This window comes from Brassica napus, chromosome C3 (assembly GCF_020379485.1).
Source record: "Brassica napus cultivar Da-Ae chromosome C3, Da-Ae, whole genome shotgun sequence".
Taxonomy (NCBI): domain Eukaryota; kingdom Viridiplantae; phylum Streptophyta; class Magnoliopsida; order Brassicales; family Brassicaceae; genus Brassica; species Brassica napus.
Genome location: NC_063446.1, coordinates 33,602,690 through 33,627,626, shown reverse-complemented (window position 1 = coordinate 33,627,626; position 24,937 = coordinate 33,602,690). Strand labels below are relative to the sequence as shown.

At 36.4% G+C, this 24,937-nt stretch overlaps 3 protein-coding genes, 1 long non-coding RNA gene and 1 other non-coding gene across 6 annotated transcripts; 4 read left to right on the top strand and 1 right to left on the bottom strand.

Annotated features, from left to right (window-relative positions):
- Positions 1-1,251: 1,251 nt before the first annotated feature.
- On the top strand, positions 1,252-3,209 carry LOC106390803 (60S ribosomal protein L5-1). Its single transcript, XM_013831338.3, has 7 exons — positions 1,252-1,397; positions 1,756-1,825; positions 1,902-2,120; positions 2,208-2,287; positions 2,359-2,475; positions 2,563-2,867; positions 2,953-3,209. Exons 1-7 carry the CDS (start codon positions 1,395-1,397, stop codon positions 3,065-3,067), a joined length of 909 nt encoding a protein of 302 aa, XP_013686792.1. The 5' UTR covers positions 1,252-1,394; the 3' UTR covers positions 3,068-3,209.
- A 3,362-nt stretch (positions 3,210-6,571) lies between these two features.
- LOC111197839 (60S ribosomal protein L5-1) lies at positions 6,572-8,498 on the top strand. The gene is made up of 7 exons (XM_013831339.3): positions 6,572-6,734; positions 7,049-7,118; positions 7,199-7,417; positions 7,509-7,588; positions 7,661-7,777; positions 7,856-8,160; positions 8,245-8,498. Exons 1-7 carry the CDS (start codon positions 6,732-6,734, stop codon positions 8,357-8,359), a joined length of 909 nt encoding a protein of 302 aa, XP_013686793.1. The 5' UTR covers positions 6,572-6,731; the 3' UTR covers positions 8,360-8,498.
- A 151-nt stretch (positions 8,499-8,649) lies between these two features.
- LOC106394975 (GPN-loop GTPase 3-like) lies at positions 8,650-10,784 on the bottom strand. Of its 2 annotated transcripts, none has more exons than XM_013835518.3 (10): positions 10,667-10,784; positions 10,281-10,382; positions 10,079-10,187; positions 9,910-9,991; positions 9,753-9,838; positions 9,553-9,656; positions 9,338-9,468; positions 9,149-9,242; positions 9,014-9,069; positions 8,650-8,937 (listed from the first exon to the last, which is right to left on the bottom strand). In XM_013835518.3, exons 2-10 carry the CDS (start codon positions 10,323-10,325, stop codon positions 8,832-8,834), a joined length of 813 nt encoding a protein of 270 aa, XP_013690972.1. In that variant the 5' UTR covers positions 10,326-10,382; positions 10,667-10,784; the 3' UTR covers positions 8,650-8,831. The 2 variants fall into 2 exon arrangements, with proteins under 2 accessions (XP_013690972.1, XP_022555399.1); XM_022699678.2 differs by having other exon boundaries at positions 9,338-9,405.
- A 120-nt stretch (positions 10,785-10,904) lies between these two features.
- LOC111204590 lies at positions 10,905-11,840 on the top strand. Its single transcript, XR_007320738.1, has 2 exons — positions 10,905-11,158; positions 11,271-11,840. It is a non-coding gene; the product is annotated as an uncharacterized LOC111204590 (long non-coding RNA).
- A 10,991-nt stretch (positions 11,841-22,831) lies between these two features.
- Positions 22,832-22,938, top strand: LOC125584613. Its single transcript, XR_007321525.1, has one exon. It is a non-coding gene; the product is annotated as a small nucleolar RNA R71 (small nucleolar RNA).
- The last annotated feature ends 1,999 nt before the right edge of the window (positions 22,939-24,937 follow it).

The following is a 24,937-nucleotide window of genomic DNA, read 5'->3' as shown; positions in this document are numbered from 1 at the left end:
CGGAATTTTTAAAATCCCCCAACGGCTCTCTAACGGCTATAATATATCCTCGGATATTCGTCGATGTTTTCCGAGGAATATGATTTCCTCGGTATTTCATCGGTATATTCCGAGGAAATTCCGAGGAAACCTAAATTTTGGGTTTTCTCGAAATTTCCTCGGAAATTCGTCGGAATATTCCGAAGATCTCATTTTCCGTCAGAATTATCCGTCAGAATTACGATGTTTTCTTGTAGTGTCAAGTCATAACTATCTCTTGCTGCATATTATAAAATTCATTTCAATAATTTAAGTTATTGGTTTTTATAAAACATTTCCTGTCCACCGTCCACGCTGAATAAAGTTGGTATCAGTGATTTTAAAACCGGACCGGAAGATGAACCGAATAATTTTTGGATCACGATTCAATATTGTTAGACCGGATCAAACCTGGTTCAATATAATTTTAGTGTATAAATTTAAAAGTAATGTTAGTAAATATTATACATAATTAAAAGAGAAAAAGACAAAAATAGCACTAAATCAAGTTTTTGTTCCAAAACTAGCACTCAAGGTCAAAAGTCACAAAAATAACACTTAATGTTTTATCAAAAGTTACAAACTTAGGGTTTAGAGTTAAAGGGTAGGGTTTAGGATTTAGGGTTTAGGGTTTAGAGTTTAGGGTTTAGGGTTTAGAGTTTATGGTTTAGAGTTTAGAGTTTAGGGTTTAGGGTTTAGGGTTTAGGGTTTAGAGTTTATGGTTTAGAGTTTAGGGTTTAGGGTTTAGAGTTAGGGTTTAGAGTTTAGGGTTTAGGGTTTAGAGTTGAGAAATGAGGTTTTGGTGATAAGATTTCAAATTTTGGAAAATAAAAAAATTAAAATTTTCAAAAGATAAAATGCTATTTTGGTCATTTTAGTTTTTGAGTGCTATTTTTGTGATATAAACTTAGAAATATGTTATTTTGGAGATTTGCCCTAATTAAAATATAAATGAATTTAAAACATAAAACATTATAAATATATACTAATTTTATGTATATATGAGTGGTTTGTAGATTTTTGATAGTTTTAATGGTTTTTATCAGTTTAATAACTCTGCGGTTTATGATCGAACCAATCACTAGATCTAATCCGGTTATGCAACCAGTTCATAGTCAAACGGTGGGTTTTAAAAACATTGGTTGGTATATTAGAATGAGAGAAACCCTCACTCTCTCAGAATAGATCGGAGAGACAGAAGCCCAAATATAAAGTCTAATGGGCCTCTGTAGAATACATTAATCAGCCCAGACAAATCGCGGCCGTTAGAGCCCAAGAAGGAGTCGTCTAGGGTTTTTCGTTATAAGACCTTCGCATTTAGGGTTATACCGCCTCTCGTCTTCTCGTCACTCATCTCACACCCTTAGCTTCAAACAATGGTAAGCCCTAGCCTTCTTCTCTCTATCCTCTTATTCCGCCATGGTATCTCTCCTCAAACTATTGGATTCTGCATTTCATTTCGTATAGAAATCTCTTACATTAGTTCTCCTCCGTTTCCTCAGCTCTTTTTTTCCATATTCTTCTGAGCTTTGTTAACGAGAATTCACGAGTCTGTAGTTGTAATCTTCATGGGTTTTGGACTTAGATTTATAAAGGATGTACCTTTCTGCTCTGTTTTATAGGCCACTTACGATATTTCACATAGATCTTTGTTGGCTTGGGGAGAACAGTTAGACCTTAAGGTTTTATTCGGGTTTTACTGATAGGCTAATGAAATAATTTGAATTGTATTGATAGGTGTTTGTGAAGCCCTCGAAGTCGAATGCTTACTTCAAGAGGTACCAAGTCAAGTTCAGGAGAAGGAGAGGTATCTTGATTTGATTCTTCATTACTTTCTTGTTGATATTGTCTGTGTTCTGAAAGGTTTGTTCATTTTTGTGTAGATGGTAAGACTGATTACAGAGCTAGGATCCGTCTTATCAACCAAGACAAGAACAAGTACAACACACCAAAGTACCGTTTTGTTGTCAGGTTCACCAACAAAGATATAGTCGCACAGATCGTGTCTGCAAGCATAGCCGGTGACATTGTCAAGGCTTCTGCTTACGCTCATGAGTTGCCTCAGTATGGTCTCACTGTTGGACTTACTAACTACGCTGCAGGTATTCAACAGTCTTATGCTTTTATATATGATTGGTTCTGTCTTTATAGCTTGCTAAAGAGTACTTCTTTATTGTTGTAAAAACCAGCTTACTGCACTGGGCTTCTTTTGGCTCGTCGTGTTCTGAAGATGCTGGAAATGGATGAGGAGTACGAGGGCAACCTTGAGGTATGTTTTTACTTTGGTTTCATGTATCAGATCTCTGGCTGTAATCTCTAACCGCTCAAAATCATGAACAGGCTACCGGAGAGGACTTTTCCGTGGAGCCAACCGAGTCCAGGAGACCTTTCCGTGCTCTTCTTGATGTTGGTCTTATCAGGACCACTACAGGAAACCGTGTCTTCGGTGCACTCAAGGTATATAAAACTGTTGCCATTATTCTTTGTCTTGTTCTTATCTGTTGTATTGTGTGTTTGATGAGTTCGTTTATGGTGTTACTGTAGGGTGCCTTGGACGGAGGACTTGATATCCCACACAGTGACAAGAGATTCGCTGGTTTCAACAAGGAGAACAAGCAACTCGATGCTGAGATCCACAGGAACTACATCTATGGAGGTCACGTCTCAAACTACATGAAGATGTTGAACGAAGATGAGCCAGAGAAGTTTCAGACTCACTTCAGTCAGTACTTGAAGAAAGGAGTTGATGCTGAGAGCATGGAGGAGCTGTACAAGAAGGTTCATGCAGCCATCCGTGCAGACCCCAACCCTAAGAAGACCAAGAAACCTGCTCCCAAGACACACAAGAGGTTAATCATTTACAAAAGCATTTCATTCTTTCTTAATGCTTTTGGTGCATTTGTGCCTGATTGTGTGGTTTTGACTGATAAACAGGTACAACTTGAAGAAGTTGACCTACGAGGAGAGGAAGAACAAGTTGATCGAGAGAGTCAAGGCATTGAACGGAGCAGCTGGTGGGGATGATGATGATGAGGACGACGAAGAGTAAAGCGTCATTAAGCCTTTCTCCTGATGTCTCTTGTAGCTTTTTACATTTTTGCCAGACTTAAAACTTATGCTCGTGTTTTCACATTTTATGTCCGTTTGAGTATGAGGATTGCCATTTTCTATGAAGTTAAATTTTTTCGACATTTTCATGATTTTGGAGTTTTTATAGTTTGATCTTATGCGTACTTTAATGTTCATTGCTCTACCAATCAATCATTTCATAATCAAAGGCTGATATAACCTTTCAAACAATACATTGGATTAAACAATACACAAAATCTTGAATATGCAGTAGTCTTTTTAACTCGAGTATCTGAAATTAAAAAGCAAAGAGCGATGTCTAATGAACAAACCCGTATTGCTCTATCTTTCTTTTATCCATGATGGATTTACTGCAATTCTAAATGGGGTTGCTAGAGGAAGTGGTTGGCACCATATTGGAGCTTGGAACAATATGGTAATCTCATAGGAGCTCCGGTTAGAGTTTATCGTCATTTTAACGAAAAGGATAGTGTGCGGTGTTGTGGTTGGATCCGCTGTGCAAGAGCCATTATACTTTATATCATTACAAGTTCTATAAATTGGAACGAACAGGTTAGTACTTGGAATAGAAAATTAGTCATTTTAGCTTGTCACACTTCCACATTCTGTTTTGTTTTTTAATCTTTGAAGTAACTGGAATCTCTATTATTTGCAGGCTGAGAAAGCCAGGAAGAGAATAGTCTCAACTCAACTTAGAAGGGATTGGCATAAACGAAGGGTGTGTGGATCATCGCAAATCAATTCGTTTAATGTAGAAAGCCTCTGGTTAACTATTCGAGAATCTTATTATTCAGCTAAATGATCAATCTCACGTTACCTTCTTCCCCTACTTCATCAATCACTGATCAGAAAGTCATTGTTTATTCACATTACATATTGTTTCTTTCCATTCTACAGATCCTATAGCAAATGCACTAGCGTTCTCATTAGTCACACATGCACATTTCACAGCATTTGATTTTGCATAATATTCTTTATGGTACTATAGGGTTTAAATTTATCGAACTATCTTTTTTAATGAAAACTTATCGAACTATCAGTTATGAGAAAGACGATATCTCAAACAAAAATTTTACATTGCTAGAATGGATACAATTCTTCGAATTGCAATGCACCATAGAATACCACTTCAGCCTAAGAAAAAATAGCTTTGACAATTCTCTTAGTTTCGAGGTACCAAATCCTCCTCCATCTCAAGGAAAAAATATATATTTACATGTAATCTTGGCCTTGTGACAACTACTTGGAGTTCGTGACCATAAGAACACACATCATCACAAAGGTCCCAAGGTAGCTCTTTGGTATCCCGAAAACCGAGCACCAGCAGCTAAAAATGATAATACATTTTATGAATTGTGATCTGCCTGTAATAAAGAGGTTTCAAATTCTGTCATGTGAATAGGCGGTTGTGGGTCTTATAATCATGACTCATGCCTGGTAAAGGTTTTTTTTTTTTTTTTTAACTCATCATCAACTTTCATTCACCAACTTTTGGAGTTACACATGATTTTAAACCTCTCAAGAGATTGAACCACTAGGACAAACGAACTAACCTAGTATCGCTTAAGATCACTTGATTGGATCCTACACTACCCGGTTGTTGTTCATTGCCCATTTCACCCCGATGAGATGAACTCTTCCTACGACTCAGGAAGAGCCACCTCTTAACCACCTAAATCGACCACAAGAGACGAAGACCTTACATCCAGCAGTGATAGAATCTAAACCAGGCTACTAATTACAAGAGCAAAGTGCTGATCACCAAAAGATAAGAATGATAAGCTTGGACCAACACATCCATTCCATTACTTTCGGAGCATTCCCGGCCTAGACCACCACCACCAAATTTCTTGTCCCGCTCCTAAGCCAGAAAAGACGGCACACCAGTTAGTACACCTGCAAATTCTGAATTGGCATACTGATAAAAGGCGGACTTGATGACAGCATAACGTAATCGGAACAGCAAAACCTAGCTTCAGATGACGTGAGATTCATACCACCGACGAAGTAACCAGACCACCGCCGGCGCTGGGAAGTAGAGCCTCACCGTGTACCTGCTGCAAAGCTACCACCTCCGGCGACGAAGGACTCTGCGACACGTTGATTCCGAGAACCGGAGCTTCAAAACATCTTCCACCGCTTGTCAATCGCTCTTCCGTACTTCTCACCTCCGCTCAGTGAGGTAGATCTAAGACGGAGAAGGGTTCCCACAATGGTCACACGCCGGCATTCCGAAGAAATCGCCCAAATCTGAAAAGAGGAAAACTAGATCTGGTAGCTTCTTCAGTCCTAAAAGCCGACCTCCCCCGCTTCAGTCGCTCCTCAGTCTCCCCGCTTTTCCAGAACCGTCGTCTTGTCTCCTTTAACCAACAGAGAGGTCTCCGGTGACAAACGGACACATCCAGAATCGCTTGCATATCGACAGAGGTTGAACAGATGGGAGGAGGCAAAATAAAAAAGAGAAAGGAAAGGAGGAGGACGCCTTCGGTTCCGACACAAACGTCGGACCGGAGAAAGGAGCGTTTCTGTTACTTGAAAGCTACAGACCTGATAAATGTTTTGGTGATAAAAAAAAGACCAAAATAGAATATTGGTGGAATTCCCACACTTAATTTAGTAATGACAATGACTACATTCAAGTCGTAGCTATATGATTTAGTTACACTAAAACACTGATTACCAGTCCTGAGCCACATGCTCAAGAATTACACAAATTACCAGTCCTGAGCCGCATGCTTAAGAACTACACAAACTAGTTACAAATTTTGTAAGTTGTACATTTGTTTTAAGCTATGACATACTATTCAGTTACAGATTAATTTCCATCATTTGTACTCTGTTTCAAAAAAAAATACCAACATTATAGAATATCTCTCATAATAAGTAATGTCACACCCAAAATTTTAAGATTATAGTCCAACATATATTTGCATCACATAAATAAATATAAACTCTTGTTGACTGACACAAAAATAAATAAATACCAAAAGCCAATAAACAGAAAAAATTTGCGATACTATTTTTAAACCAAAATTATAAAATAACTTCACTAAATATTTTGAGTTATTGCATTTTATTAAACAATTTCGAGCTAAGTAAGCTTAGTACTTCCTCTGTTTCGTTTTACTTGTCGTTCTAGAATTCGACACACAGATTAATAAAACATTTAAGTTTATCTATTTACTAGATAAAAACATCATTACCAATACACCTAACCAGATTTCAACCAATAGAAAAATATATTAGAATAAAAAATTAATAAATTTTGCATTAAAATCATAAAACGACACTAATTTTGGAACGAATTTTTTTCCGTAAAACGGCATCTAATTCGAAATGGAAGGAGTATACATAAAGACATCTCAGAATAGTTTGGGAAGACAAAAGCCCAAATACAAAGACTAATGGGCCCATGCAGAATACATTATACCGATCTAGACCGTTAAAACATTATTAAGCCCAGATAAATCGTGGCCGTTGAATTAAGGGAGAGCCCACGAAGGAGTCATCTAGGGTTTTTCATTATAAGATCTTGCATTTTGGTTTATATTCCGCCTCTTGTCTTCTCGACACTCTCATCTCACACCCAAAGCTTCCGCTTAGCTTCCGCTTAGCTTCAAACAATGGTACGCCCTAGCTTTCATCTCTCTGCCTTCTTAATTTTCTCAAACAATAAGATTCTGCTTTTCATTTCGTTTGATATGGAAATCTCCTACATTAGTTTTCTCCAGCGTTTCCTTAGATTTTTCATATTTGTCTGAGCTTTGGTAACGAGAATTCATTAGTCTATAGGGCTATAATCTTAATGGGTTTTGGTCTTGATGTTTAAAGGCTGTACCTTTACGATATTTCATATAGATCTTTGCTTCTTTAGGAAGAACAGCTACATCGTTCTTTATATAAAACTCTTAACGATATAAGATGTTTTTTATATTGATAGGTGTTTGTGAAGCCATCCAAGTCGAACGCTTACTTCAAGAGGTACCAAGTCAAGTTCAGGAGAAGGAGAGGTATTTTGATTTGATTCTTCATTTGTTTCTTTGGATTTATATTGTCTGCGTTCTGAAAGGTTTTTTTCATTTTTGTGCAGATGGGAAGACTGATTACAGAGCAAGGATCCGTCTCATCAACCAAGACAAGAACAAGTACAACACACCAAAGTACCGTTTTGTTGTCAGGTTCACCAACAAAGACATAGTCGCACAAATCGTGTCTGCAAGCATAGCCGGTGACATTGTCAAGGCTTCTGCTTACGCTCATGAGTTGCCTCAGTATGGTCTCACCGTTGGACTTACCAACTACGCTGCAGGTACTGATCAGTCCTTTGCTTTAGTTTTCTGGGTATAGTTGATTTGTTCTGTCTTGCTAAATAGTTAGTACCCTTTACTTGTGAAACACAGCTTACTGCACCGGGCTTCTATTGGCTCGCCGTGTTCTGAAGATGTTGGAAATGGATGAAGAGTACGAGGGCAACCTTGAGGTAATGTTTCATGTAAATCTGATTTGAGCTTTATCTCCGGCTTTATCTCTAACCGTATAAAATCATGAACAGGCTACCGGAGAGGACTTTTCCGTCGAGCCAACCGAGTCCAGGAGACCATTCCGTGCTCTACTTGATGTTGGTCTTATCAGGACCACTACAGGAAACCGTGTCTTTGGTGCACTCAAGGTAATATATAACTGTTGTAATACCTTATTCTTATCTGTTGTGTTATGTGTTTGATGAGTTTGTTTATTGTTACTGTAGGGTGCCTTGGACGGAGGACTTGATATCCCCCACAGTGACAAGAGATTTGCTGGTTTCAACAAGGAGAACAAGCAACTCGATGCTGAGATCCACAGGAACTACATCTATGGTGGTCACGTCTCAAACTACATGAAGATGTTGAATGAGGATGAGCCAGAGAAGTTTCAGACTCACTTCAGTCAGTACTTGAAGAAAGGAGTTGATGCTGAGAGCATGGAGGAGTTGTACAAGAAGGTTCATGCTGCCATCCGTGCAGACCCCAACCCTAAGAAGACCGAGAAACCTGCTCCTAAGACACACAAGAGGTGAGAGCATTTCATTCTTTCTTAATACTATTGGCTCGTTTTGGTGCGTTTGTGTCTCATTTGTGTGTTTTGATCTATAAACAGGTACAACTTGAAGAAGTTGACCTATGAAGAGAGGAAGAACAAGTTGATTGAGAGAGTCAAGGCATTGAATGGAGCTGCTGGTGGCGACGATGATGATGAGGACGACGAAGAGTAAAGCGTCGTCTCATGATGTCTCTTTTAGTTTGTTACTTTTTTTTTGCCAGACTTTAAACTTATGTTTTCACATTTTAATTGCGTTTGAGGATTTTGAGTATGAGAATGCTAAGTTTAAATCTTTTCGACATTTTCATGAATTTGCAGTCTCAGGCTTTATAGTTTGATCTTAAGCCTATATTTCATGCTCATTGCTCATTGCTCATTGCTCAATCAATCAATAATTCATTATCAATCTTTGATATAACTGTTTTGGCAAAATGTTGGCCTACGTTATATATATACGTCATATATGATTAAATAACTCAATACTCTTGTTATAATATCTTGAATTTGCAATCGTCTGTTAACTCAAGTTTAGCATTCAGTATCAGAAATTTAAAATGCAAAAGAGTAAATACATCTAATGATCAAACCCACAGCTGAGGAATTAGTTTTGAGGCAATTCAGTCTACTAACTAGCCACTCCTCTTCTAGAGCTCTAGTTGATCCATGTCTTCATCAAGTTCTCTGATCTTGACTTCAGCGTCTTCTCCAAACTGAATGCACTTGTCGATTTCAGACAGTACATATTGTATGCTGTCCACAAAACATTTCAGTTACATTTTCATTTTGATACTAAAACTAAAAAGGAATTTGATTTTGAGTTTATTACCTCCTTTCTTTCCTCAAATCAAGCGGAGTGAATCTCACCATGCTATACTGTCCCACCTTCAAAAAAAACATTCAAAAATCAGATTTACATGATCCAACATTCAACTCAGTTTCACCAACGTATAAGAACCATTACCAATTCAATCAAGGCTTTGTTCAGTTTTGCAAATTGAGGAGCCATCCTTTGGTTTAACCCAGCCAGCATTGTGCGAGGCTCCGCATCCAAAAATCTTTTTATTATGTTAAAACAACACAAGCAAATGAGACTATTATAAATTTCAGGAAAAAAAAGAAAACAAAGAAGAAGAGAGAAAGCAAGACTCACTCCTCAATGTTGCTTTTATCCTGTAAGAGATCCATCTTAGAGAGGATGTTAACATGAGGCAGTTCAAGCTGTATCATTGCAGAAAGAGAAACCATACATCCGCTGATAAACTTGGTTATGTCCGTTACAAACTGGTCCAAGATATATTCTCTTCTATGTCAATTGTTTTTCTTTTACTAAAAACTCCATAATCAAAAGGTAAGGGGAAGAAAAACCTGAGAGTCAAGCAGATAGACGGCACAGACATTGAAGCCATTCTTCTTCAAATGCTCCACAAAGTTTTTGAGCACAGGTACATGTGTAAAAATCTCTATCTGGCCTATAACCCACACAACATAAAAATTAAAACAACAATCATGAATCAAAAGATGTAGAGAAGAAACTCTTTAAGAGCTATAAGAGAGAGTAGAGACACCTGGACAGTCAAAGACTAAGTAGTCATCATCTGTGAAATTCTCCAACTCTTCATCCAACCAATTATATAGACTGTCCTCAAGGTACCTTTGAATTAAAGTTAAGGTTTCTTCACGAAAAACAAAATCACATAGACTGCTAAATGCCTAAAAGGATACTCCATACAACGGATGAGAGCAGCATTGGGACCACATTTAAGCTCCTCCATAACAACATCAACGGAAACAAGCTCTCGGATATCTGCATCCAGACAAGAGGATCATTGTGTTACTAAATTAAAAAAAAAAAAACGAAAGACAGGGACATTGAAGAAGTAGAGATTCTCACCCATTGCCACAGGATAGTTAAAGACTTCTGCAGCAGGATCCAAGTTAACTATGTGCATTGTTCGTCTGATAGTTTCACAGTGTTGGTTTAAAGATGAGCAATAAGTTGACTGCTCCACAAAAACATAAACTTCAACTTGCATTCTTGTATTAAAAAAAAATAAAGAAATGCAGAGATGGTTTTGTATGAAAAAGAAACTAACCTTTCCGCTGCCTGCTGGGCCAATAACAAGCTGTGCATAACGCATTGTATCAACCTCTCTCTCACACAAACTCAGATGGTGAATTGACTGGTAAGCAAGATCCTATATAATAATAGCCTCAAAAAATGTGACAACTTTAAAGACAAAATCAAAAATATAATCAAGGGTTAGAGTTTAGTTTGCATGAAACCCTAAACCAAAGCAGATGAAACTAACAACCCCTATAAAAACTGTAACGCTGAGTGTAATGTATAATGCGACAAAAAGTCCTTAACGAGACATAAGCGCCACAAGAAAACAAATCACAGAAGAGAGAAGATCATAGAGTTGCAAACTTTGAGATCAGAAACGAAATTGCAAAGAGAAAGATCAAAGCAACTCTTTACCTCTTTCGACTCTCTCTCTCTCTTGGACTCGTCGTTTTTCTTCTAACGTGGTTCAGAAAATTGAAGAAAGGAGACTAGCTTTAAGGGAAATTTATATATTAATGGGCCTTTTATCATAAGAAATAAATGTTGGGCCAAGTTTTATATAAAGTAGAGTTTACTCACTCCTGGTCGCGACACGTCATCGTCCACGTAGGAACGTCGCGCGTCCTGGAGCCGCCATGTGTCCACTTTTCGTATCATTTATTCTTCACCGTCGTGGGCTTTGTTAACGTGTTTAGAGTCTGGGCTGTAAAATTTCGAACTGTGTTCGGCCCGAAAGAATAGAAGTCGCCTCTAACCCTAATCAGCTGTAGACAAGAAGGAGTCCTACGGCGACTCGATGCCGTTTGCACTTCTTCTCACCATCTTAAACGGTCCGAGTAAAAGCTTCGTGATTAATCCCATCTGCCAGAACATTTCTTCTGTGTTCTGAAACGAAAACAATGGAGTGTAGGTGTTTCTCCGATTCATATCGACATAACGAATCTGTTTCTTTATCTTCTTTCGCGTCGCTCTGGATTCTCTTCTAATCTTCTGAAATGCTCAGCGTTGCATTATTTAGGCTTCGTACCATGACTGATTACCTGTTGAGATACTCGGGAAGTAGTCGCGCCGGTTGCGACTAAACCGGATTGGAGATGGGTTTTGGTTGAGTAAAGAAGGGAACGGGAGAATGAACGGAGAAAAAGCGGCGTTGAGACGGCCGAAGACGATGTGGAGAGGGTTGTAGAGTGGAGAATGGGGAGAGTCACGGTGGATCAGCTGGAGGTTAGGTTTTGCAAGCGAGCTGAAGAGGAGGAAATGAAGAAGGCGATGATAGTTAAGAGAAAACAGTAGAAGATGGAAGTTTGGATTACCTTTTTGATGATTTTTAGGAAGATTTGTAGGGAAGTGAGTGAAAGTTTGCATGGGTTTTTAAACAGCACAAAAAGTTTGTTGAGAAGGTGATGAACAGAGCTTCAGTTTTCATTAAGATTTTGCTAAGTTATTAAGAAGTTTAAAGTCGGTGTGGGGATGTTTAACGGCTGATAACCAAAATTTTAGATCTTTGACTCTGAACTTGATTCTCAACATCTCGAGTGTGTGTATATCTTGAGTTTGATTTGGTAAAGATGTGATTTTTATGTCTTGATTCATTAGTCTAATCTTTTTGATGGTTGCTGTAAAGCATAGCTGATTCCAGTGTTGTGTTTTAGTTCCTCTCTAGAGTTTCTTTGCTAAATCCCAATCTTCACTGCCACCATCACATAACATCATTGTATCCACAGGTAATGTTAACAAATGAACATTAAACCTCTTCTCTAAACGTTGTCCATTTGGATGTCTTGAAGGAGAAGTCATGATTAGGTTCTGTTAACCAGCATCTCTGTTGTGACTTTAAAATCCTTAGGAGCTCTGACATCTCTGTTGAACTGCTGGATTCGTCCTTCTGTTATGGGAGGATGATGCTTCATCTGGCTTAATCCCTGACAAACTGATTTCTTATGTGTTCCTTTTTTTTTTTAATGTGTCCCTTTTCACTAAAGGTATCTTGGTTTTTGTTTAATTTTAGATATCCAGTTAAGGCTTCTCTGCTCCAACTCTAACTCAAGCTCTTGGTTACCATAATGTGTGTGTTATACGCAGCTGAGCAGTTGTTGTGATTGTGTTTCAGATTTTCAAAGCTTTTGTTCACAAAGTATTACTATCTTTGTGATATCAGTTTCCAAAAATTACGGTTATAGCTAAATATACATTCTCAAAGTTTACACATATATGTGGAAGAAACTATCCAAATATAGTTATGAAGTTTCTAACTTAATTTGACACAAACAAATCAATGTCAAAAATATTTAAAATTTTAACAATAAAAAATTTCATGATTACTAAAAGTATGTTAGAATTAAAAAAATGTAATTGATCAAAAAAAATTCTAAATGATTACTAAAAGTATGTTACAATAAAAAAAACAGTACTATAAACTGTATGTTATATTATTTAGTTAGCCAAACTGTTAACTGAAAACTTTTTCTTCTTCTTTTTTAAGTGAAAACTTACTTATTGGACAATATCTTATAAACATTTTTGTCATATAAAATCATCATAACCTTATATATAATATATCGAGCTACATAACTTATTGGATTTATAAAAATATGAACAATGTTGTATAAAAGTTTTAAATAAATTTATATCACAAAAAAAAAATTAGACAAAAAACAATAAGCAGCCTTGAATTATCTTTATATATGTTTTATCATTATATAAAACTGTTTTGTAAAAAAAATGTATTATTTATAAATGCTTTGTAATAAGTCTAACGCAATCCAAATTGGCATCTAAAAAATAAACATACAATAATCCCAACTAATCATTCATAATACTGTTCCGAGACCAACTCCAATGGAACACCAAAACACCAAATTTGATGTAATTTCATCTCCAATGGGACATTAAAAATTACACCATCCCAAATATTTAATAAACATATTTTAATGTGTTTTATTTGATAATATAATTTAATTATTATTATTAATTAATTTAAATTTGTTACTGAACATAAATATACTATTTTATATGAGTAAAATATTTTTATTTTATTTTCAAGTAAGAAATCACTAATTGATATATTATATTGTAAAAAAGTAAAATATCATAGAACTTTTTTTGTCAGATAGAACTTTTATCTTTTATTTTTAATAATTTAAAATTTTAATTAGTATTTTATAAAATATAGAAATTAATAATATAATATATATAGAATAAATATATAAAAGTATAAAATTGTAAAACCAAAAAATATAAATGTAAATAAATTTAATAAACATAAGATTACAAAAATTTAACAAAAACATTATATCTAAGTGTGGTAAAATAATTATTTATCAATTACAAATAATAAAAATATAAAATTATTGACCGAAAACATCAAATAATATATAATATTATTTTAGGTGCAATATTTGGTGTCATGGTTGGGGATGACAAAAAAAATATGACACCAAAACACCAAATTTGGTGTAATTTCAACGCCAAATTTGGTGTCATGGTTGGAGTTCTCTGAACCAAACAAAAAAAACGACCCGATACATTTACAAACAAATATCAATTTTTTTTTGTCAAAATATCAAACCCCGCGCAAAGCGGACCGACCCTAGTATAAAATGTTTTGAGGCCTTTTTTCTCATTTTTCAACAGGTTGGAAATCTCTAAGCCGAATGATATAACTCTTCAATTTTAATATAGTTTTTTGGGCATTTTTCTATCTAAAGAATATCAAAGCAGTGGTCATATCTATCTATACTATTATTTTCGAAGTAAATTTTCATAATCGAGCTCTCACGTTAAAAGTTAGAGTGGCCAAAGTCGATGATACCCTTTAATGAATTTTATATATAATTAATTATATAATTAAAAACGAATTTTATTAATGATATATTTTTAAATAAGATAATTCTTATATATTGTGTTGCTATCTTAAAACATATTTTTCAATTATAAAAGTTTAAAATAAGATATACATTTTTTTATAATAAGTGGTTAAAGTCAATGTTACCCTTAATGAATTTTATTTATAATTAAAAACGAATTTTTATTAATAATATTATAAATTTGTAAAATAAAATAATTCTTATATATTGTGTTGTTATCTTAAAATTTATTTTTTCAATTGTAAAAGTTAGGAAATAACATATAAACAATATATAATTAAATATTAATCATCTAAAAACATTTTGTATAAAGATATTTTCTAAAATGTTTCTAATATGTGAGTGTTTTCTTTTAAAATTTCAACACAATAATAAACATATATATTTTAATGAAATTATGGGATTATAAAATAATTTATTTATAATTAAAAACGAATTTTAATTAATAATATTAGAAATTTTCTAAATAAGACAATTCTTATATATTGTGTTTTATCTTAATTTTTTTTTCAATTATAAAAGTTAGAAAAATAGCATATAAACAATTTATAATTAAGTATTAATCATCTAAAAACATTTTGTATAAAGATATTTTCTAAAATATTTCTAATATGTGAATGTTTTCTTTTAAATTTCCAACACAATAATAAACATATATATTTTAATGAATTTTTTTTGTTATATATATATATATAATTTCATCTTTGATTTATTTTTTTCTAAAAACATAAATAATAAGTTATCATACTGGTTTTTAATTAATAAAATATAAAACAATAATATTTTTAAACGATTAAGTCCGCACGTGCGGGCAAAACACCTATTAACATAGGATTCGGTTAGAGAGAGCTGATAGTAGCGATTGAGAAGCGGTTGCGTTCTTCTCTCAGTTATCCAATCAAGGCATGAATAAATGAGTCGATGGGATAGTAAGATGCTTATGTGTTTTTTTGTTCTTCTCTCTAGTTTAGAAGTTTTTCATGTTTAATTTATGGCGGATTGAATTCTTTCTTCCAATTCGTTGTTACAATCTACTGCATGTATGTTTTTGCCATGATCGATAAGACAACCAACCCAATTAAGTTTAATCAATCAAAGTGTTTTTGGTGGTTATAGTGATTTTATGATGACTTTTTGATGTTTGAAACAAATCTTAACAGATTTTTTTTTTTAAGAAAACAACGTCCACCAGAAAAAAAAAACTATGAAAGAGGATTTCAAGAATGAATGAATAATTTACTTTCAGAATTCAGACAAAAAAAAGAAATTTTCAGAATTTATATTTTTGTTACAATATTTTTGGTATCAAAATATATCGTTGAAATCACAATATGCATCAAGAAGACTGACAACAATACGAATTTGAAGATATTATTGTTTCTCTATTATATTTGATATCCGTACAATCGTTAAATTTTTATTTTTTATGGTTGTATCTCTACATTGTATTCTAAACCAAAGAATATCCATTGTTCATAAAAACATAATTTATTATCCACCTAAACATAATTTGACTAATAATAAAATAGATTTTATAATACAATTGGTCATATTATAAAAGTTGTTAATATATTTTACATTCAAAATTTAAAATGTCATCTAATTTAAAACAAAAAAAATCTTTAAAATATCAATCTATTAAGAGTGGGAGAATGTGGCATTTAATTTTTCTAAAGGTGGCTCAGAGCCTCCAGTGGCCGATGGATAGAGTAGCGTACGGGGTCACGTGCCCCCGTCTAATTTCTAACTTCCTTTAACAAATACTATAAGGTATGTAGAAATGCCCCTAACCCAAAACTAAAATGCAGTGAAGAAAATTTATGTGCCCCCAATTATATTTGTTTCTAGATCCGCCCTTGCCTGACCGTGGCCGATGACTGAACGTAAGAAAATCTCTTGTAGGAAATTTTCGAGCCTTCATTGTCTCTTCTATAGCAGTGATGTTAGCCCCATGCTGATGCTGCCGAAGCCTTATTAACTGGAGACCGTTCTCGACAGCCCAGTTGATGAGCACTAAATTAATCCTAACTCCTAACTAATGCAAAATGTGGACTTTGACTAGCCGATATAATGGGTTGGTACACGACAGATCGTTGAACAACAGAATATTGAAAAAAAAAAGAATTGGCGGAGTGTTATGCGATTTCATGCTGTGTTTACATTGTCAAGTCAATGAAAATTCGAAAAGCAATTAATTTTAAATCACCACGAGTAATATCATACTATATTCATATATATCTCATATTTTAAGCTATAATATGTAGTATATGTAGTATGTCAGAGGTTCAGTGGAATCTCGAGCTTCGAGGCTTGTTCTTTGTTTGCAGCGCAATTTACAAAACAGAAATAAATAGAAAAACTAAATTGCCTACACAATTATTGTTCAATAATACGACCAATGCACATACTCATATGCTTTTAGTAGTGCACATCATATTTCTTTTTGTTAAATGCAACTACATAACATAACTAATCGAGTTATTATCACAAAGAGAAGTTCGTCCCTCATGCATTGCTGAATTCATCAAATCTAGCAATTACAGGCGGCCACATGTTAATATACTCACATTTTAAATCCAATTGTACAGTGATATAGCCACTTGTTCGTTTTTGTTTGCTAATCATTATTATAATGAGAAGATGTCGTATATCTATATTATTAAAATTGAAGTACAAATTAAGTTTGTTTGGAAACATGCAATTTAAAAAGGAAGTTTGCTTGAAAACATGGCTGACAGTATTAAATGAGAATTGTTTGGAAACTTGGATAGCAGTATATGTATTTTCTTTTATTTATACATTTAGTTATTGCATTTATAATAAATTAAGTACTTCTTTTTGTATTTCTTTTTATTTATAGATTCTACCACTATATTTAAAATCAATTTAAATTAATTAATTACAATTCCAAAACTTATCGAAACAAATCGACATTCATATATTGATCATTATTAATATTGTACAAATATTACTAAATAAAAAAATTATATTTCATTTAATTTAGCCAAACACATTAAAATAATTTTTTTATTTGTTTACAGAATCAGTTAGGCATAGATATTCGGGTACCCATTTAAGTACGGGTTATTTTTTTCGGGTATAGATTTTTTGGGTTTTGAAATTTCTTTTTAGGTACTTCCTTTTTGTATTTCTTTTTATTTACGGATTTTACCACTGCATTTAAAATCAATTTAAATTAATTAATTACAATTCCAAAACTTATCTAAACAAATCGATATTCATATATTGATCATTATTAATATTGTAAAAATATTACTAAATAAATTTTTTTCTATTTCTCTTAATTTAGCCAAACACACACACACACATATATATATATATATATTTGTTTATGGAATCTTTTAGGCATAGACATTCGGGTACCCATTTAGGTACGGGTCATTTTTTCGGGTATAGATTTTTTGGGTTTTGAAATTAGGCCATGTTTGGGTATAAATTTATGTGTGAGTTTCAAGTTGGATCTCCCGGGTCTGTATGAATTTGGTTCTGATGTACATAAAACTAAAAATATTCAAGTAACGAATGTATTTGAAAATGATTTGGATATTTGAACCAAAAATAATCATATTATTCGGTTCGATCCGGATCTTTTGAATTCAATTAGTTATATGGAGACATATCTAAAATATATAGCACTAATCGTGAAAAACTAATATGAATGTATAAATACGTAAAAACTAATACCATGTCAAGTTCTAGTTATGTTTATGGCATATGCTTTAGAAATCTTCCCGTTGTTTATTTTGTTGTTTGCTTCTGATAACTACTTTAATACTGATATTCATTCAGATTTCAGTGTAGAAGTATCTACACTTTTGTTTACTGTTTTGTTTTGATAACATGATATTAAGAGTTTTCAAGCTCCTAAGACAAATGTTGTAGTATAGTGATTGTCGAACCAGTTCTAAGGGATATCAAAGCACTGAGAATGCAAGTACTCACTTAATCTAAGTGCAACCAATGATTTAGATGAGTTTTAAGCTATGACTAAAACTAGAAAGCAATAACAGAATGATACTTTCTTGACTAAGGGAAAAGAGAACTCATGGGCATAGGGATTAGACCTTGGGTGATCAAGTATCGAACTAAGGATGGCAAATGATCAATCAAACTATCAACCTTAAGCCTAGACACAATTCTAAGCAAGCTCTATGTCTAGATGAATGCTCATTTGCTAACATATCTCAAACATCAAATGTCTTTGGTTGAATAATATGAAAGCAATCATTACTAACAAGTCTATTAGCTATCTTAGCATCTTTAACAACAAATGTCTTTGGCAAAGTATACTAAAAGCTTAGGAGAGTTGTCTCAGGCATTTCATCAAACACCTTTCGGGTGGGAAATGCCTATTGATCAACTTTTGAGTGGCCAACTCAGAAGATGCATTAAGAATACTCTACTAGCAAGGAACAAGAATGATCTACACTAAAACATCCTAGAACTAACCTAATCACCCTTAATCTCCCTAACCCATGAATTCAAAAGGTGATTACTCACTAATCTCCATGATTCCTCTTAAACCCATATTGGATTTCAGATTAATCATGTAGAGAAATAGATAAGAAATCAACAATAACACAAGAACATAACAATCAAAATCCAAGAGATGAACTTCTCAAGAGAGTTTTTGTGTATTTCTCAATAGATCAAAAGATAATCTGCCTTCTGGCTGCCTAAGATGTTTAAAACATAGGTTTTAGAAATGTAAAACGTCCAAAATAAATTACAAAAAGGTCCTTGAGAAGTCATGATTTTCGGCTGCAAAATAACGCGGAGCGACTTGCAGGTGTCGCTCCGGAAGGTCGCTCCAGGGCCGATTTTTGGTGTTTCCGGGCGAGAGGTCCCGAGCGACTTTGGTGTGTCGCTCCAACGGGTCGCTCTGGATCGGGAGCGACCTTGATAGGTCGCTCTGAGAGGTCGCTCCAGGGTCATCTAAGACTGTTCGGAGTGACGAGAACGCGAGCGACTTCATGGTGTCGCTTTAGGAGGTCGCTCCGAGAGGGGTGTGAGATGCGAGCGACCTCGGCGCGTCGCTCTGGGCAAATCGCTTCACGGGGTGAGTATGGCGAGCGACTTCACGGGGTCGCTCCAGCTAGGTCGCTCTGAGAGGTGCTTTGGAGCGACCTCATGACGTCGCTGTGGAACCTCGCTCCCCTGCTCTGCTCGTCCAATGATCACATATTTCACCTCCTTTGAGCTCCAAATGCATCCAAATAGCCCCAAGAACTCCATGTGGCACTCCAACACCTGATAGAGACTCATGTATGCAAAATGTAACCTAAACATGACTAAATCCTAGTCTATATGATCAAAATGCACATGGATGAATGGATAAGATAATGGAAATATGCAAGATATCAACTCCCCCAAACTTGTTCTTTTACTTGTCCACAAGTGAACTTTCTAGAACTCATAGGGAGAGAGGTTTGAAGGTGGGAGCTCATAGCCAAAAGAAACACAACTAGTACTCGATTCAACATCTAATCCAGCATGAGCACACTCTCTTGTTACACTCTAGCTTCTCTAGGCCTATCTCAACTCTTTTTGCCCTTACACTCATCATCAAGCATCCACACATTCAAATCAACCAACTCTCACATTCATTAAGCACAAAACATCAGGTGAATTCTTGCAAATGGTCAATTGGTCCAAATCATTTGGTTGAGTAAGGGAAAACTTTTATTCAGGTGAGTCAAGAGATTCAAAATATATGATCTTTAAGGTGGTTTACTCTCGAAACAAGTAGCCTTGACATTGCACATAATATATCTAAGAAAAGGACCAACTCATGCATACAATGCTCAATCTCCATTGTTCTACCCTTTTCCCAAACATACAATTACACAATCATTCTCAAATGTCAAACCCAACTCACATCTCTCACCAAAAGATCCTAAGAACATTAACTCCTTCTCTTTGAAATCTACAAGGGATTTTTCACAACCTCAAAACATTACTTAGCTCCTAACGACTTTACTAGCCCCCTTTTTCTTTCTTTTTCTTTTCTTTTCATATTTTATGTTTTTTTTTTTTTTTTAAATGGGGGCCAAGACTTTTCATAACTTGAGCTAGAGGTTTTTCTACTTATCCCAGTAAGACAATTCACTTAAACACAAAGAGTCATTTCTTTTCCTTTTTCATTGCTCCCAAATCATAATCACAACTCTCACCCCCCCCCCAACCTATGGCTAGACAATAGAGTGCCCAATCTAGCAAGAATGAAGATCAAGCATTGTCGTTCCCGATACTCTCAACATTATGCACATGTAAGACTTTCCGAAGAAGGCCTCACTCATCAAACAATGAAAGCTTAAAAGGAGGGAAAGGTTTTGGGAGTGGTCTACCACTAGAGTTTGTCAGAATAAGATTGGCATAAAGGATGTGACAACTCAGGTGTGTATAGCCATGACTCAGTACACAAGGGACCATGAGCAAGAAGCATTAAGTTCGTTTAGTTCAAATAAGGTTGTAGTTGGCTTCAAAGACTGAGTTTCAGCAATCAACAAGTTTCAGGAAGAGTCTTCAAGGCTCGAAGCATACAAGTGTTTTTGAGAGGTGCATAAGCTATTCAGGTGCAAGTAGTGTTCTTTACAAGGCATTTCAACTCATTGCTCCCAATGCAAGTAAATGCAACCTATATGCTCTAGACTCTCCTAGAAATGCCAATGATGCAAACTAAATGAATTTTTTTTTATGCAAATATATATGTATAATGCAATGCATGAGACTCAAAATCATCAAAGCAAACGTGATCAAATACTTGGTACCTCCCCCAAACTTAAATGACACAGTCTCTGTGTTGTCAAGGAGAGAGAGATACCCAAAAAGAGAAAACTAATATGCAAAAACGAAATGGTATATACAAGGGAAAGTAGTGGGTTACCTTCTATGGAGAATGAGTAGAGGGAGATGCTCCCTCCTCCTCATCGTCAGGTGGTAACTCTTCAAGGTGGTCATCAGTAAGAGTGTCCATCTCTTCAATGTAGAAGGCTTGCCCGAACACAGTTGGTTTCTTCATTTTCTCCTTGATGTCAAAGTGGAGAACATGCCCTTTACCCAAATGGAGATCAATCGTGCCCTCTTTCACCTTAACAATTGCTCCTGCTGTAGCTAAGAATGGCCTTCCAAGAATCAATGGGTCCTGAGCCTCCTCACCCATCTCAAGCACCACAAAATCTGTAGGTATCTCATACCTTCCAATCTTCACAGGTAGGTCCTCTAAGATGCCCACAGGGTACTTCACTGAACGATCAGCTAACACCAGAGAGAGTTTACACTTCTTGTACTGAGTGAATCCAAGCTTCTTTGCAACAGACAAAGGCATCACGCTGACACTAGCTCCCAAATCGCAGAGACATTTCTCAAATATCATAGGTCCAAGAGCACAAGGTAGTGTGAAGCATCCTGGATCCTCTAACTTCTCTGGAACATCAAGCCTTTGGATGATGGCACTGCACTCATGGGTAAGAATCATCATGCTTTCCATTTCCTTTTCTTTGCAGCTACAACATCTTTCAGGAACTTGTTGTATTGAGGAATCAACATGAAAGCATCGATGATGGGCATTGCAACCTGAGCTTCACTCATTTGCTTGTCAAACAAAGCCTTGTACTTCTCTAGCAGCTGCCTCTTGAATCTACCAGGGAATGGTAGTTTGGGTTCATAGGGAGGAGGAACAAAAGAATTCTCACTTGCTGGAGCAAGAACTTCACCATCTTTCACTGTTTTCTTCTCTTCCCCAACCTTTCCTTTACCCTTGGCTTCCACAATCTTCTCCAAGATTTCATCATTGATTTTCTCATCAACAATCACCACTTCATCATCTAAGTTGATGGCCACCTCCTCACCTACTTTCTCAGCATCCTTGGTGAGGGTTGTAGGAGGTAACTGCTTACCACTCCTAAGGGTGATAGCTTTGGCCTCCTTGGGGTTTTGGTCAGATTTTCCAGGTAGAGATCCTTGCTGGCGAGTCTGGTGAGTGTTCATGGAAGCAAACTGATTCTCTAAATTCTTGACTGTAGAAGCAAGATGTGAGAACTTGTTGTTGAGCTCATTGTAGCTCCCATCAATCTTGGAATGAAGGTTCTTCAACTCATAACCAACATGCTTCTCACTTCTAGTCTGAGACTCCAAGATTTGTTTCAGCAGGGTGTCAGTGCTGCTCTCTTGAGGAGCAGAGGAACCAGATGAGGGGTTTTGATGAGGTTGATAGCTGCCTTGCTGGTTGTTTCGAGGCGGATAACCACTCTGTTGGTTGTTGGGGTAGGATTTCTGTTGGTAGTTGTTGTACTGAAAGTTGGGCTCTTTTTTGTACCAGCTACCATTGTTGTTGATGAAACACAGCTCTTCCTGACCTTCCAAACCCTCAACCTCATGGACAACAGGTGGTGTCTCTTGACTTGGGTTACCAACAAAGTGCAGCTGCTCTTGTGTGGCTTTATCAGCAAGGAGGATGTCTATCTTATCCTGTAGAGCTTTCAACTCCTTCCTCGTCTGCTTATCATCTGTTCGGCTGTTTCTGTCGTGGTCTCCACTGTAGACTGCATCACTCTTTACCATGTTGTCAACCAGCTCCTCTGCATCTTCCTCAGTTCTCCCCAAGAAGAACCCATTGCTAGCTGTATCCAGTCTGGCCCTGTACTTAGGAAGAGCACCACGGTAGAATGTGCTCAGCAAGCTCTCCTTAGAGAAACCATGGTGTGGGCATTGAGCTTGGTAGCCCTTGAATCTCTCCCAGGCTTCACTGAAGCCTTCCAAGTTCTTCTGTTGGAAACTGGAGATCTCATTTCTCAGCTTAGCAGTTCTTGAGGATGAGAAGAATTTCTCCAAGAATGCTCTCTTGCACTCATCCCAAGTGGTGATAGAGTCGCTGGGTAGAGACTTCTCCCACTGACGTGCCTTATCCCCCAAAGAGAAAGGGAATAACTTCAGCTTTAAGGCATCCTCTGACACACCATTGGTTTTTGACAACCCACAGTAGCTGTCGAACCTGTCCAAGTGATCGAATGGGTCCTCTAAAGCCAAGCCATGATATTTGTTGTTCTCGATCACGTTGAGGAGTCCTGACTTGACCTCAAAGTTGTTGGCTGCCACAGCCGGTGCTCGGATTCCTAGTCTATGACCAAGAATGTTGGGGCGGTCATAAGTACCAATGGGTCGAGCTGCCCGCGGTTGGTGTTCTGCCCCTTGCGGTGGATCTGCCATATCAATATCCAATCTCTGCAAGTGGGCTTGTTGTTCTTCTTCTCTTCTAGCTCTAGCACACTCCCTCTCGAAAGCTCTGATGTCTGCTACTATTGGAACTAGGTTTGATGGACCCCTGCTCCTCAAGTTGATACACCTGAAAGTTAAAGGTAGGTGAAGAAGAGGAATCAGTAACAAAAGAAAATAAAAATGACTTAGTCTCAAGTAAGTGACTAAATCTCAATGTTCAAATCTACTCAGAATTTGGCAACGGCGCCAATTTGATATTAAGAGTTTTCAAGCTCCTAAGACAAATGTTGTACTCAGAATTTGGCAACGGCGCCAATTTGATATTAAGAGTTTTCAAGCTCCTAAGACAAATGTTGTAGTATAGTGATTGTCGAACCAGTTCTGAGGGATATCAAATCACTGAGAATGCAAGTACTCACTTAATCTAAGTGCAACCAATGATTTAGATGAGTTTTAAGCTATGACTAAAACTAGAAAGCAATAACAGAATGATACTTTCTTGACTAAGGGAAAAGAGAACTCATGGGCATAGGGATTAGACCTTGGGTGATCAAGTATCGAACTAAGGATGGCAAATGATCAATCAAACTATCAACCTTAAGCCTAGACACAGTTCTAAGCAAGCTCTATGTCTAGATGAATGCTCATTTGCTAACATATCTCAAACATCAAATGTCTTTGGTTGAATAATATGAAAGCAATCATTACTAACAAGTCTATTAGCTATCTTAGCATCTTTAACAACAAATGTCTTTGGCAAAGTATACTAAAAGCTTAGGAGAGTTGTCTCAGGCATTTCATCAAACACCTTTCGGGTGGGAAATGCCTATTGATCAACTTTTGAGTGGCCAACTCAGAAGATGCATTAAGAATACTCTACTAGCAAGGAACAAGAATGATCTACACTAAAACATCCTAGAACTAACCTAATCACCCTTAATCTCCCTAACCCATGAATTCAAAAGGTGATTACTCACTAATCTCCATGATTCCTCTTAAACCCATATTGGATTTCAGATTAATCATGTAGAGAAATAGATAAGAAATCAACAATAACACAAGAACATAACAATCAAAATCCAAGAGATGAACTTCTCAAGAGAGTTTTTGTGTATTTCTCAATAGATCAAAAGATAATCTGCCTTCTGGCTGCCTAAGATGTTTAAAACATAGGTTTTAGAAATGTAAAACGTCCAAAATAAATTGCAAAAAGGTCCTTGAGAAGTCATGATTTTCGGCAGCAAAATAACGCGGAGCGACTTGCAGGTGTCGCTCCGGAAGATCGCTCCAGGGCCGATTTTTGGTGTTTCCGGGCGAGAGGTCCCGAGCGACTTTGGTGTGTCGCTCCAACGGGTCGCTCTGGATCGGGAGCGACCTTGATAGGTCGCTCTGAGAGGTCGCTCCAGGGTCATCTAAGACTGTTCGGAGTGACGAGAACGCGAGCGACTTCATGGTGTCGCTTTAGGAGGTCGCTCCGAGAGGGGTGTGAGATGCGAGCGACCTCGGCGCGTCGCTCTGGGCAAGTCGCTTCACGGGGTGAGTATGGCGAGCGACTTCACGGGGTCGCTCCAGCTAGGTCGCT

Bases quoted from the DNA above. Each gene is read 5' to 3' on its own strand.
- LOC106390803 (XM_013831338.3), top strand. The intron at 2,121-2,207 runs GTATTCAACAGT...TGTAAAAACCAG, and splicing joins ACTTACTAACTACGCTGCAG to CTTACTGCACTGGGCTTCTT. The intron at 2,868-2,952 runs GTTAATCATTTA...ACTGATAAACAG, and splicing joins GCTCCCAAGACACACAAGAG to GTACAACTTGAAGAAGTTGA.
- LOC111197839 (XM_013831339.3), top strand. The intron at 7,119-7,198 runs GTATTTTGATTT...ATTTTTGTGCAG, and splicing joins CAAGTTCAGGAGAAGGAGAG to ATGGGAAGACTGATTACAGA. The intron at 7,778-7,855 runs GTAATATATAAC...TTGTTACTGTAG, and splicing joins GTGTCTTTGGTGCACTCAAG to GGTGCCTTGGACGGAGGACT.
- LOC106394975 (XM_013835518.3), bottom strand. From the start codon at position 10,325: ATGCGTTATGCACAGCTTGTTATTGGCCCAGCAGGCAGCGGAAAG. The intron at 9,469-9,552 runs GTTTTTCTTCCC...ATCTTGGACCAG, and splicing joins TCTATCTGCTTGACTCTCAG to TTTGTAACGGACATAACCAA. The intron at 9,243-9,337 runs GTGAGTCTTGCT...CATAATAAAAAG, and splicing joins GATAAAAGCAACATTGAGGA to ATTTTTGGATGCGGAGCCTC.